The 13,499-nt window shown below is 35.3% G+C and overlaps 2 protein-coding genes across 3 annotated transcripts; one reads left to right on the top strand and one right to left on the bottom strand.

Annotated features, from left to right (window-relative positions):
- The first annotated feature begins 657 nt into the window (after nt 1-657).
- LOC127970417 (glial fibrillary acidic protein) lies at nt 658-5,714 on the top strand. 2 transcript variants are annotated; one of them, XM_052573004.1, is made up of 11 exons: nt 658-1,181; nt 2,057-2,225; nt 2,310-2,459; nt 2,552-2,671; nt 2,757-2,852; nt 3,341-3,475; nt 3,561-3,671; nt 3,756-3,866; nt 4,244-4,368; nt 5,066-5,308; nt 5,421-5,714. In XM_052573004.1, exons 1-11 carry the CDS (start codon nt 694-696, stop codon nt 5,506-5,508), a joined length of 1,836 nt encoding a protein of 611 aa, XP_052428964.1. In that variant the 5' UTR covers nt 658-693; the 3' UTR covers nt 5,509-5,714. The 2 variants fall into 2 exon arrangements, with proteins under 2 accessions (XP_052428964.1, XP_052428973.1); XM_052573013.1 differs by having other exon boundaries at nt 661-1,181; nt 5,426-5,714.
- Nucleotides 5,715-5,831: 117 nt separating this feature from the next.
- LOC127977724 (phosphoacetylglucosamine mutase-like) lies at nt 5,832-12,798 on the bottom strand. Its single transcript, XM_052582771.1, has 13 exons — nt 12,703-12,798; nt 11,141-11,356; nt 10,869-11,053; nt 9,818-9,885; nt 9,490-9,623; nt 9,215-9,410; nt 8,070-8,227; nt 7,905-7,988; nt 7,723-7,821; nt 7,224-7,343; nt 7,023-7,145; nt 6,778-6,951; nt 5,832-6,691 (listed from the first exon to the last, which is right to left on the bottom strand). Exons 2-13 carry the CDS (start codon nt 11,345-11,347, stop codon nt 6,602-6,604), a joined length of 1,638 nt encoding a protein of 545 aa, XP_052438731.1. The 5' UTR covers nt 11,348-11,356; nt 12,703-12,798; the 3' UTR covers nt 5,832-6,601.
- Between the last annotated feature and the right edge of the window lie 701 nt (nt 12,799-13,499).

Raw genomic sequence — 13,499 nt, 5'->3', positions numbered from 1 at the left:
AGGATAGTACATAGCATGCTGCAATATGATTTGTAACAAATACATCTTCACGTTCCTATCACTTGTACTTTGTACAAAATAGTTGGTTGGTCATCCTTGAACCAAAGTAGAAAAATGCATATGTTATTATTTACTGCCAATATATTATTAGGTAAACCGCCAACTCATATTTGTAATCTATTATCATATTATACTTCTAATTATATAATAAATTTTACAAACCACATTTGACTGTTCGCTCTGAGTTTGGCAAAAACAGCCTTTTCCTCAGCTGTGGAATGAAATGCTGAGTGTTAGGATGTTAGAAAAAAATCCATCTCTAAATATTTGTAGAAATCTTTAGGAGTTCTACCTGGAAGAACTTGTGAATGTCTTTTTAAATATGATGTTAGATGATTATTTTTGTCTGTCTAATTTCCTATGCTGCCATTTTGGCCACTCCCTGGTAGAAGAGATTTATATATCAGTGGGATAATATAATATTTTTGTAATTAATATAATAGTACTGTTTTTTTATCATTATATATAAAATATCATATCCATTTAAATGTAACAAATAATATTTCATGCCACTTTTATGCTATTTAGCCCTATATAATAATTATATTGGAATTTTCTTTATGCGTTTGTTTGCTTGTTTGTTTCCAGAACATAATAAAGTAAATTCTAATTGTAGCAGCATGCTCTTCCTTGATGAGGTCACCAGCATTTTCAGTCTCGGAGTTTTTAGACAGTTTCAGATGCAGAGAATTTCATTATATCAGGCTTGCCGTCTTCATTAGGAAAGCTCACTCGTCTATTTTTATCGCGGTAAAGCTCTTCGCACTGGCCCGTCAGATAGTTGAGTGGAGGGTTCGACTCTGTGTCAGACTGAGGTTCGACATTCCTCGCCCGGACAGCAGGTATAAAGCTCCATCATCCATGAGCGCAGGCACAACGCTTCTGGAGCATCTCTGGAGACGTGCGAGGAACTACAGCTTCACCATGAGTCACAGTCCAGAAAGATTGTCCTCTTACCGCCGTCACTTTGAGGGTGGCCTGACCTCTTCCACGCTTCAGGTCCGGGTCTCCAGCCCTTCGCCCACCCGTGGAGCCGCGCGCCACCGCTCCGCCAGCTACACCCGCAGGGGCACTATGGGGCGCAGGGCGCGCTCCGGATCCCGCAAATCACGCATGACCAGGTATGCCTTATCATATCATATCATATCATTATTTCAGCTATGACATTTTTTATTTTTGTGTACTTTAGATCTAAGTACTAAAATAACTAAAACTATAAGCTATGCAGACATTTTTTTTTTTACTAAAACTCGGAACTAAAATTAAAATGAAAATAGAACGTAAAAATAAAATCTTGTTTTAAATCTAATTTAAAATATTGAAAAAAAAAAAAAAAAAAAATATATATATATATATATATATATATATATATATATATATATATATATATATATATATATATATATATATATATATATATATATATATAAGCATATCAAGGATACTAAAATAACTCTGGCAATAATATAATAATAATATTGCAGTTAACTAAAACTAAAAGCATAAAAAAAAATTTAATTACTCTAAATAATATAATCATTTAAAAGAAATAAAATATTTAAAAAATTCTTCCAGGGTAACAATTCTCATTTCTGTTTAGTTGAAGTATTAAAACAACAACAACAACAACAACAAATAAAAAAAAAAAAAAACTTAAAACTAAAACTTATAATAAAAATATACAGACTTACTTTCAAAAAAAAGGTTAGAAAATGTCAAAAACACAACAAAGTTACTAAAACCTTGACTCAATACACAAAACAGAAAATGTTCAATTAAAATCGAATTCAAAATATCAACAAAAATATTATATTATATCAATTATACTAAACTAACAATGGCAGTAATGGCTATAACAATAATATATAATATCATTAATAATAATAATTTTATTGCATTATATATTTGATAATTAAATTGGTTAAATAGCTTGTATTTTGTATTACCTTTAAAAATATATAAATTTTTTACAATAAACACTATTTACCTTCTACAGCAGCGTGAGTATGGGAACGCTGTGTCTGGGCATGGGTTTGGGGGTAGCTGGGGGTGCGCTGGATCTGGACGCTGCAGCCGCTGAGAACCAGGCTTTCCTCAGCACACGCACCAGTGAGAGAAAGGAGATGGTCACCCTCAATGACCGTCTGGCTGTATATATTGAGAAGGTAAGACAGGCATGCTTCTCCATCTTCTCCTTTTGCTTTCCCACTTTGTAGACCAGCCAGTGAGTTTGAGTGGTCTTGTTCCAGGTACGCTCTCTGGAGCAGAGCAACAAGCTGCTGGAGACAGAAATTGAGGGCATCAAGAGCCACCATGTGAAGCCGTCTGGACTTCGACTGCTCTATGAGGACCAGCTGAGGGAGCTGAGGAGGATTGCTGACCAGATGAAAGTCCAGCGGGTGAGGGATGACCACAGGCCAATCACGACTTACTTACACATTTAGATCATAACTTACTAATTTCTAGCAAGTATCTACCCTTGTTTTCGTAGGACCTGGCAGTAGCAGCAAAGGATGCCATGGCAGGTCAGCTGGAGATGCTGAAGGTGAAATACGAGGAGGCTTTGGAGGCCAGGAAAAAGGCAGAGCTTGAAATTGAAACCTTCAGACCGGTAAGGTTCAACTTAATACACAAAAAACGTTAACATCGATCAGTTTTACTTAATGATTGGTGCTCAAACTCCCTTTGTCTACTAGGATGTGGACGCAGCCACATCCGCCCGAATTGCCTTGGAAAAACGACTGGAAAACCTGGAAGTGGAGCTTGAGTTCCTGCAGAGGATTCACAAAAAGGTGCAGGCCATTTAAATATAATATGATCTAATATTATAATATTATAAATGTCATCATATTATTATAAATAATAATATATAATAAGAATTGTGACTTTTTTTCATGCAATTCTGAGTTTACATCATGCAATTATGAATTCTGAATATAATATAATATAATATAATATAATATCCACTGTAAAAAATGACATGACAAGTCACGGCAACATATCTTTTTCAATTACTTTAGCTTATCAAAATAATTTTTTTACAAGCTTATCAAACTTAATTTTTTAAGTTATACAAGATTCATTTATTATTCTTAAAAACGTAACGTTTTTTTTTACAGTCTGCCTACTGTAAAGTTTAGTTTTACTGTTCTCAAAGAATATTCTCAAATTGCTATGTGATTTTAATGTTAATCACTGGGTATTTCATTGTATTGATATGTATTTACAATCGAATTAACTGTTCTGACAACTTGATTGAAAAAAAATTTCTCTATGTCAGGAAATCGAGGAGTTGATGGCTCAGATTTATGGATCTGTGGCTAAAGTAGATGTGGCCTTCTCTTTGCCCGATCTGGCATCCGCCCTCAAACAGATCCAGGCTCAATATGACAGTATCGCTGCCCAAAACCTGCAGGTAATGAGGACGGGCCGCATATAAACCTCATTATCCCTTGCACTGAACTCAAATGCTCATGTTTTTCCCGACTGGTGTTTACTAGGAGATGGACGCTTGGTATAAAGCAAAGTTTCAAGATCTAAACAAAGCTACATCACGGCATGTGGACACAGTGAGGAGCATCAGAGAGGAACTCACAGCTTACAAGAGAGAGGTGTGGGAAATCCTGTCCCGTGCCTCATTTAATTAAAGCACCAAACTCTACTGCCTTATAAATTGAATGCATGTGTGTTTTTAGATTCAGAATAAACAGAGAGAGCTGGACGCTCTAAAAAACAGGAATGAAGCACTGCTGCTACAGATCCAGGAAGCACAGGAGAGACACAAGAAAGAGGAGGAGGGACTACAGGTAAAGCCACACCCCTTTCAATGTAAAGAGAACATGTCACAATGGCTACAACCAAACCCTCTTCAGCAGACTCATGGGATAGTAAAGTGTCCATCATATGTGTACTTCAGAATCTCGATGGACATAGTAACTTGCTACCCTTTGACTACCATTTTATAAATACTGTAAATTCAAAAATACTACTCTTTTATAGTAAAGGGAAATATGCAAACTTATAAATAGTAGATTTTCTAGAACAGAATGTCATTGAGACCGAGGGTGGGCCCTTTTTGTAGCAACCACCCAGAAACTTACCTCACTGCGTTGTATCATACAAGCATTCATGAATGAGTTACACTCAATTTGATTCGAAGATCTCAAAAAATCATGTGTCATAGATCCGTATCGAGACTTTAAAGGAGGAACTGAAGTCTATTAAAGGGAAGATTGGGCTGCTGCTGAGAGAATATCAGGAACTGCTCAACATTAAGATGTCGCTGGAGATTGAAATCACCACATACAGGTACTTCAGTGCTGCCATCACACCACAGCACATTGAATGAGTGATACATTGCATCTTAAAATTCAGTTTTTTTTTTAGATTTAAGCGCCGAATTGCGAGAAATAATCTCAGAATTCCAAGATATAAACTCTCAGTTCTAAGAAAACTAATCTAAATTGTGACTTTTTTTCTTGCAATTCTGAGTTTACATCCCGCAATTCTGTTTAGTTTTTTCACCATGGAATTAAAAAAGGTAATTTGCAACTTTTTAATCTTACAATTCTGACTTGTTTCACTGAATTATGAGTTCTTTATCTTGCAATCCTGACATTTTCTTTGAATTCTGAGTTTTGCATCTCACAATTCAGTTTTTTTCCAACATGGAATAAAAAAATAAAAAAGGTAATTGCAGTAATTCTGAGTGGTTTTTTGCCTTGAAACTATTTACCTCACAATTCTGACTTTTCTCTCGCAATTGCAAATTTGTGAATTTTTTTGAAAGTTTATATCTCACAATTCAGTTTTTTTTTTTCTCAAAATTGTGAAAAAAGAGTTTTCAATTGTGATATAAATACTTTCAATTCCCTTTTTTTATCCTGTGGCAGAAATGGGATTCCATAATATAGTGATTAAAAATGGTTAACCACATACACATAGTTTAAGATTCTTGGTAACTACCGATATCTAACCAATTTTTGATTTGCCTGTGGTATTGCAGGAAGCTGATAGAGGGAGAAGACAGTCGCTTGTCCAGTATGGTGAGTGGACTGTCTCTCATGAGCGTGAGTGCAGGAAGGGTCAGCAGTGTTTCTGGGGCGATCAGTGAAGCGGTGAGCTCAGCCGCCTCAGAGAAGATGCTCTCCAGCAGCACAATAGTCGACCACAACCATCACGAGTCTGTGGAGGAGTTCACTCACGAGCAGGCTGTGGAGATGACCGAGAGGAAGACCGTTCTCATTAGGTACAAGTACACCATTCCAACACAATATTACAAAACAACTTCATACTTCTTTTTTTATTATTATATTATAAAATGCATCTGGATGCTAATTCCGATCTCACTTTGGTTGCAGAACAGTTAAGACAGATGAGGGCATGTTTGAAAGGGACACCCAAGAACGTACCATCACTATCTCTGGCGCCGCAGAAGAGAACGATTGAAATAGTCTCATTCCCATTTCCATCAAAGTTAATTCATTTAGAGTTGTTGTTGCTCAGATCTCACATTCTGTTATCAAAACCAAAACCAAACCAAATGTCAAAAAACGTTTTTCATCCTTTGCTACCTGCTTTGACTGAATAGCTGTAACTGCGTCTATAAGCGTTTAACTATGTCTCATCTGATTCTTCAAAACAAATAAAGTTTGACTGCAGAGCAGCAGTGCCTGAAGTTTTTTTTAATGCAGTGCATGTATGGCACACTCAGAAAAGTAATGCTTTCATATTTTTTTACAGGTAATATCAGATAGAAGAAACCACCAGAATGATAGGATACAATGTTTATTCGATTTTCTAAGAACCCAGGTAGCATTTTTATTGGAGAAAAAGGGTATAAAATCACATAAAGCTACATACAATCAAGTTTAATTCACCTCTATTTTATTTAATACAATAAGGCTTTTATTAAAGAGCTACCCAGTTTTGATTGCACATTCACTACTATTCAAATGTCTACTATTCAGTTTTTCTGGAAAATAATTATCATGGTTTCCACAAAGATATGAATCAATAGCACAACTGTCTTCAGCGTTGATAATAATCAGAAATGTTTCTTAAGCAGCAAATCAGCATATTAGAATGATTTCTGAAGGATCATGTGACCACAGGAGACTGGAGTAATAATGCTGAAAATTCAGCTTTGCATCACAGGAAAAAAATGCTACAATATATTCAATATATACAGTAATATTTCATAATATTACTGTTTTTTTTACAGTATTAAAAACTATTAAGATATCTTACCAACCCCAAACTACAAAATATTTTGTTCTATTCCCAAAATGGTAGGTAAAAAATAAAAAAAGGCAAACCTTGAGTGTAAACATATGTTCACATAGATCATGGTTTAACATTCCCTCATAATCATACACTAACATTTATAAAGATTGTTTGTCATTCATACAGTACAACATTTGTCATCTCCCAAATCATTCAAAACATTTGTCTTTGCCACAAAAACTTGTTTACTGTACATTTAGAGTATTTCTACATTTCACTGCATGGATTCAAGCTGTCTGCATGCGTGAATGTTTAATTAGTGCAGAGGTTTTGGCTCGTCTCCGATTCCTCCAGCAAGACGATACACAGCCAGGCTGACCTCATGAGCCAGACTATCAGCACTTTCCTGCACATAAACAGAACAATTGCAATTACAATCAAACACATCATACGCAATATATCAGAGAAAACGAGTGTAATGATCCAGTGTACCTGTGTGTCAGCCTCGGCATAGACCCTGACCACATCTTCAGTTCCAGACGGTCTAACGAAAGACCGAGCGCTTTTGTATTTCTTGACAAGCGTGTCGATGGTGTCCTGCAGCCCCTCTGGACTCACAGCCCTCCTCTCTGCGTCTGTCGTATCTATGACACGCCGGTCTGACACCTGCAGAGTGCAACAGTTAAATATACACTCTTACACTCATAAACCTCACAAACACACACACGAGCACACACCGTGACTTTTAGCTGGCGGTTGGGCAGGTCTGTGTAAATAGCGTCCCAGTCTTGTGCAGACATCCCTCTGATGGCCAACACTGCTTCAATCACTAGCATATCTGATATCGCGTCTCCCACCGTCTGCAGAAAAGAGAAAGGGAGTTCAGTTTTGAAAAAGACAGTTTTAGTAAAGCGTCTGGTGATCCAGTTTGTCTATACCTGGTTGATCAGATTGATGGTGCTCTCCAGGAGTTTCACCGCTCGTTTTCTCTCATCATTTGTGTTCGGGTCTTTCATCAGCTCCTGAATCTGTTTCTGTGCAGCTTTGCTGAACAAAACCTGGTTAAAAAAACACTGGTTAAAACTAACAAAGCTCAAAAGTCGCAGATGTTACATTTTAACATGATGGGAATGCTAAATTGTGCAGTTTCAAATAAATACAAGTTTAAAAGTATAGTTGAACATTTTAAGAGCATGACATCATATCCTAGTCCTAATACTAATATTATCAAAATATGTTGAAATTTAAACTTAAAAATTCAAAAAATAAATGTAACATTTGAAATGCAAAAAAGTTAGATTTAAATGTAAATGTAAAATTCTAAATCAAGTGTTGCTGCCTTTTTTTAATTTTCAAATCAATACCCTTCAACCGACTTTTAGTCAATGACCCAGGGATCTGCCTTTGTAAAATGGCATTATTTAGCAGTGAACTCACAGTTCCATGTCCATTTGCCTCAAAATACACTCCAATATCAAATTCCTGCGCTGCGTGATGTAGGTGCTTAACTCCTGTTTTCGTACAGCATACTGTGACCTGTGGAGAAGTCTAGGGTTACATCCCATAAACAGCAAGTTTAACCATAAATTGGAACACCCTATAGATTTTTATTAAATCACCTTCATGACATCCTCCAAATAGCGAGTTGAGCTCCCATTAGCATATGCTGTCTGAACAACAGCAATCTGTAAATTCAACTCTGCCTGAACGTAAACACAAAGATTAAATGAATGTGCAAGTTCATATTTGGACGTGGTCACTTCATTCTAGAATGTGTTTAGAACCTGTGTGAGCAGCTCTTTGAGGTACGTGCTGATGAGAGTAGCGATCTTGTCTCCGTCCAGCAGATGGAAGCAGCCTTTAGAGTCGGTGTAGTAGTAAACAATGCGATCGGCATCACCATCGAACGAGCAGCAGCGCTCACCTACTCCCATATTCATACCTGGAGTCAAGAAAGCGAGAGATTTCTCAGTTAATTCGGTATGAAAGAGTGATATCCAAGTTTGGAATAATTTTTAAAGAAGTATGATAAGGCTGCATTTATTGGATCAAAACACATGAAAAACAGAAATATTGTTCAATATTATAAGAACTGTTTTCTGTTTTAATATACTTTAAAATGTTATTTATTCCTGTGATACAAAGCCAAATTTTCAGCATCATTCCTCCAGTCTTCAGTCTCACATGATCCTTCAGAAATCATTCTAATATGCTGATCAGCTGCTCAAGAAACAATTTTTATCATTCGTATATATTTTCCCACTTAAGCTTTTGTGGAAACTCTGGTATAGGTAAGATAAAAAAATAAATAAAAAAATATATATTAATTTAGCAATGAAGCATTTAATTGATTAAAAGTGACAGTAAAGATCTTTATAATTTTACAATAATTTATATTTCAAACAAATCCTGTTCTTAAAGTATCTTAAAATATGTAAGACAAATATTAAGCAGCAAGAACTGTTTTCAACACTGATAGTAAGAACTATTATTAAGAATTGAGCAGCAAAAATAAACGATAATAACTAATCAGTATATCTGAAGGATCACGTGAGACTGACGACTGGAGTAATGATGCTGAAAAATTATATTTAAGAAATAGCAATGTTTATGATTTTTTAATTAAATTATTTATGAAGACATTTTTAAACTGTAATAATATTTCAGAATGTCACCATGTTTACTGTTAATGAATGAAGCCTTGGTGAGCCGTCTATCAAAAACATTCAAAAGCATAATTATTCCACACTTTTGACCAGTAGTGTAGTGTTTTTCAAAGCTTATCTCATTGTATCATGAAATAAACTCTTAGTTAATACAAACACAGATATTACAGCATCTTCTACTCATAAGAAAGGCTTTTTTTTTCCCTGCTGGGATCAGAGGTGCAGTTTTCTCATGAGACGTCCCTCGAGGAGTTCAGACAGACCTTGAGGCGCTTTCTGCTGCACTTTGACGTAATCTGCTCCACACATGTGGTTGAGTTTCCCACTACTGCCGTCATTCGAAAGCACCACCTGCAGCTCGGAGCGAAGAAACGGCTCCATTTCTCTCATCTTCAATGCGCCGATGCCGTTGGCTCCATCCACCAATAGCCTCTTCTGATCGTCGGTGCGGTTTAAGGCCTTTGGAATACAAGCAGGGAAGCAATCAATGCTAGAAAAATAATAAGCATCATTAATGTTTTTTTTTTTTTTCACTTACATTCTGAGTGAGCTGAAGGAAAGCCTGTGAGAGTTTTTGGTAGTAGCCCTCAATAGTGGGACTGCCGTAGCAGCCATTGGTGTTGCAACAGCACACCATATAATGCAGCTGGGGAGTGGTGACCAGACCATAGTCTTAAAGAGAAACACACACCCATCAATATGTCACAATATAATAAACAGAGCAATTCATCAACCTTTGTACTGTCATATCTGTGGGCAAACCAACTGTACTTATACTCGGAAATATAATGCAAATGCAAAACATCTCTAAATGAGCTATATACACGAGTCGATAAATTAAGGTTTTATAATTGCATAATACACACCATGAGTTTTGCCTCCCAAACTGGAAACTCCATCCAATACAGCCTGAGAGAGACTCTCACTGCTTGGTCTGAAGAAAATATACAAAGAGAAATAAAACACTACACTTCAGTAATGTATTTTATGCAGTACACAATCAACCATTTTACATATTATAGATGAGTGCAATAGGAAATGTAGATCTAGCCATTAATCATGAATCAATTAATGTATTATTCATCAAATCTATTAAATATAGCATGTTCTCATCAGGTGCTTTATGCCATGCTGAGTTGGGAACAAATCTATCAAATGATCTCAAAACTGCCCAGATAATGTATAAAGCACATAGTAAACTGCTTTGCACATGCATTCACAGCTGTAAAAAAATACAAAATAAACTGTGGAATAACTGTGACAATATATTGAAAAAAAAATTGTCACAGTTATTAAATAATGAAAAATCTAGTTCATTTTGCAATTTTTAAACTTTTTTATTATTATTATTAAGATGATAAACAGATATAAAACCCCAAAAAAGATCATTTGTACAGCATATATAATATTTGAAACAATTGTTTTCGTGTATGAAACAACTTTTAGTTCCATATTTTGTATATATCTAGTAATGAAAATCACACTTATTAGAATTATAATGAGAAGTGTATGCATAATAAACTAAGGCTTCAGCTTGCACCTTTTTCACTTCATATGTATAACTATGTAAACATACTATGGGAAATGGTGTATGAAATGAATCCTGATTATGATAACAGTTAGGTAAAACATTTTTTAGCCTGAATGCACTGTAAGTCACTTTGAATAGAAGCATCTGCTAAATGCCTAAATTTATTTTTATTTTATTTTATAACAGGAAGTATGATTATTTTTGGCTACCCTGGCTAGTCAATCACGTTTTCAGACTGTGCAACCTCTGTTGGCCGTTTTCTGACTTGATCTACTGGCTTGGCCACTATGAAGTCTACAGGTTTGGTAGCTTCTCTCTCTATGTACTTAAGCTTTCAGTTTCAACATTTGTTAACCTTTCCACTGTGTAAACAGAATCCAGGCTACCTGGTGTCTTTGCCGACGTAGACGCTTGCAGGCTCACTCATGTCGATGTCCTCTTTCTTAATAATGTCCTTCAGCTCTTTGAGAAGAGAGTCCTGCTCAGCGTTAGCGAGCTGTGTGGCGTATCCCTCCCACACCACTGTCACCATCTCCCCCATGGGGTCAATTAGCTTTACCCCATTGTCCTCCTGAAAATGATGAAAACATTCCAGGAACATTCTTGGAAAGTGAAAAAAGCACCACTACTCTATTGTTATGACACAGATGGCTCTTACCTCTGGGTTATGGGAGGCAGTCACCATGACTCCAATGGTGGATTTCGTTTTTTTGGACCTCAAAGTTGCCAGCAGCCCCATGCGGAACATGATGTGATCCAGATGTGTGGCATGAGTGCGGAATCCAGCTGTGCCATACTGCAACGTCAGGCCCTCCGGCTTCGGATGCACCTTGGACTTCTGAGATACTTTCTCAAACTGAGCCATCTCTGAAAACTAACACAAAAACAACTCCAATCATCTAGCTCGATTTATTTATTAAATCATATTCTTTACAACTTTCATAACAGGATCACCCACAATGATTACCACTAAAACACTGCATTGTTTCATGTATAAACATTGCTAAATCTGAACTATAAAAATTATAAGTTTTAAAAACTAGTGCTGTCAAACAATTAATCATATCCAAAATAAAAGTTTTTGTTTGACTAATATATGTGTACTGTGTATATAAGCCTATAAACACACACACACACATATATTTATATTAATACAATTTATAGAATTTAATTTATTTCACATATAAAAATAAAAATTTTCTGAAATATATACATGCATGTGTGTTTATTTATATAAAGATAATAAATATACAGAGTACCCACACATATATTATGTAAAAAAATAATCGCCTGGCTGTGTATCGTCTTGCTGGAGGAATCGGAGACGAGCCAAAACCTCTGCACTAATTAAACATTCACGCATGCAGACAGCTTGAATCCATGCAGTGAAATGTAGAAATACTCTAAATGTACAGTAAACAAGTATTTGTGGCACAGACAAATGTTTTGAATGATTTGGGAGATGACAAATGTTGTACTGTATGAATGACCAACAATCTTTATAAATGTTAGTGTATGATTATGAGGGAATGTTAAACCATGATCTATGTGAACATATGTTTACACTCAAGGTTTGCCTTTTTTTATTTTTTTATTTTTTACCTACCATTTTGGGAATAGAACAAAATATTTTGTAGTTTGGGGTTGGGGTTGGTAAGATATCTTAATAGTTCTTAATACTGTAAAAAAAAAACAGTAATATTGTGAAATATTACTGTATATATTGAATATATTTTAGCATTTTTTTCCTGTGATGCAAAGCTGAATTTTCAAAAATAATCGCAATTAATCATTTGACAGCACTATTAAAAACTCAATACAGTTTGTGGTGCACAAGGAAACCAGATGAAACATCAAACCAGTGATCATTCAATTCCTAAATAAACTGCAATGAATAATTTGCCTGTCCCAATTATTTTATCCAAGCTTAATTTATAAAACAACTATAAACGAACATCTGAAAAATCTGAAACATGCAAACTAACAGACAGTAACTACATATATTAAAAGACGTGAATATAACCATAACATTTAAAGAGTTCCACAAAAAAAATAAAAAAAAATAACTTCATTCAATCTGAAATGAATGAATCTGCTAATCACACAACCGCACACATTATCCGGACTTGCGAACGAAAGAAAAACATATGCAAATGATTTATTATTTATCTGCCATTAAAACATTTTAATATGAAGACAGCTGATGAAGTTTATACTTACTCTGCTCTTTCTGCAACTGAAGGGCGTGCGCTGCACTTCCTACTTCCCTGATTACGTGGCTGCAGTGACGGAGATCGCCACGCCCCCTAATCTGACGTACGCGTAAACTTGACGCATATTTTAATCAAATCGTTTTCGTTTGACCCACTGGGTCTTGCAGTGTGTGCTCTAACTGAGAATTTTCATCGTTATCCCTGAAATATTGTATATATAAAATGTTATTTCTTAATAAATATTTCATGAAAAAAAAAAACATTTTTTATTAATTAACTTTATTAATTTAAACAAGTTTAGATAAAGTATGACTCTTTATTTCAACAAACTCATTTACATCAGATTTTAAATAAATAAGAAAATAATTAAATGTTTTTAACTTCAAGAACATTTTCTCTAACTTTCAGTGATTACTAAAGCACTATGTTTCAACCCAACTTTGGGTCAGTTATGGACTAACCCAACTTTTGCAAATGTAAAAATGTAACCCAACAGTTGGATTCAGTCCATATTTGACTCCTTTATAGTGAAGTAAGCTATTTTTAAAAATATATAATACTTTTTCAGCCCTAGATGTTTTTTTTTTTTTTTTTTTTTTGGCTTCCTTATCAGCTGTGTAAACATGTTCAGAGAACACAGCAGATGTTGTAAACATTTTTTCCATTTTACTAATGGGGAATGGCATCTCAGATGCCCCTGCACTATTTATGCCTGTCAATTGTTAACAAACTTCATGCTTTTCATGGTGCATAGTGCACAACAGAAAATGAAAAACACAATAGAGGACCTTCATGAGTCAAAAG

Source organism: Carassius gibelio, chromosome A4 (genome assembly GCF_023724105.1).
Source record: "Carassius gibelio isolate Cgi1373 ecotype wild population from Czech Republic chromosome A4, carGib1.2-hapl.c, whole genome shotgun sequence".
Taxonomy (NCBI): Eukaryota; Metazoa; Chordata; class Actinopteri; order Cypriniformes; family Cyprinidae; genus Carassius; species Carassius gibelio.
This window is presented reverse-complemented; position numbering and strand designations above follow the sequence as displayed.

Excerpts from the sequence above, each read along its gene's own strand:
- LOC127977724 (XM_052582771.1), bottom strand. The coding sequence starts at position 11,347 with ATGGCTCAGTTTGAGAAAGTATCTCAGAAGTCCAAGGTGCATCCGAAG. Across the intron at positions 8,228-9,214 it reads GCAGCAGAAAGCGCCTCAAG|GTATGAATATGGGAGTAGGT; the intron begins GTCTGTCTGAAC and ends TCTTGACTCCAG. Across the intron at positions 7,989-8,069 it reads TCAAAGAGCTGCTCACACAG|GCAGAGTTGAATTTACAGAT; the intron begins GTTCTAAACACA and ends GTTTACGTTCAG.
- LOC127970417 (XM_052573004.1), top strand. The coding sequence starts at position 694 with ATGAGGTCACCAGCATTTTCAGTCTCGGAGTTTTTAGACAGTTTCAGA. Across the intron at positions 4,369-5,065 it reads ATTGAAATCACCACATACAG|GAAGCTGATAGAGGGAGAAG; the intron begins GTACTTCAGTGC and ends GTGGTATTGCAG. Across the intron at positions 5,309-5,420 it reads AGGAAGACCGTTCTCATTAG|AACAGTTAAGACAGATGAGG; the intron begins GTACAAGTACAC and ends CTTTGGTTGCAG.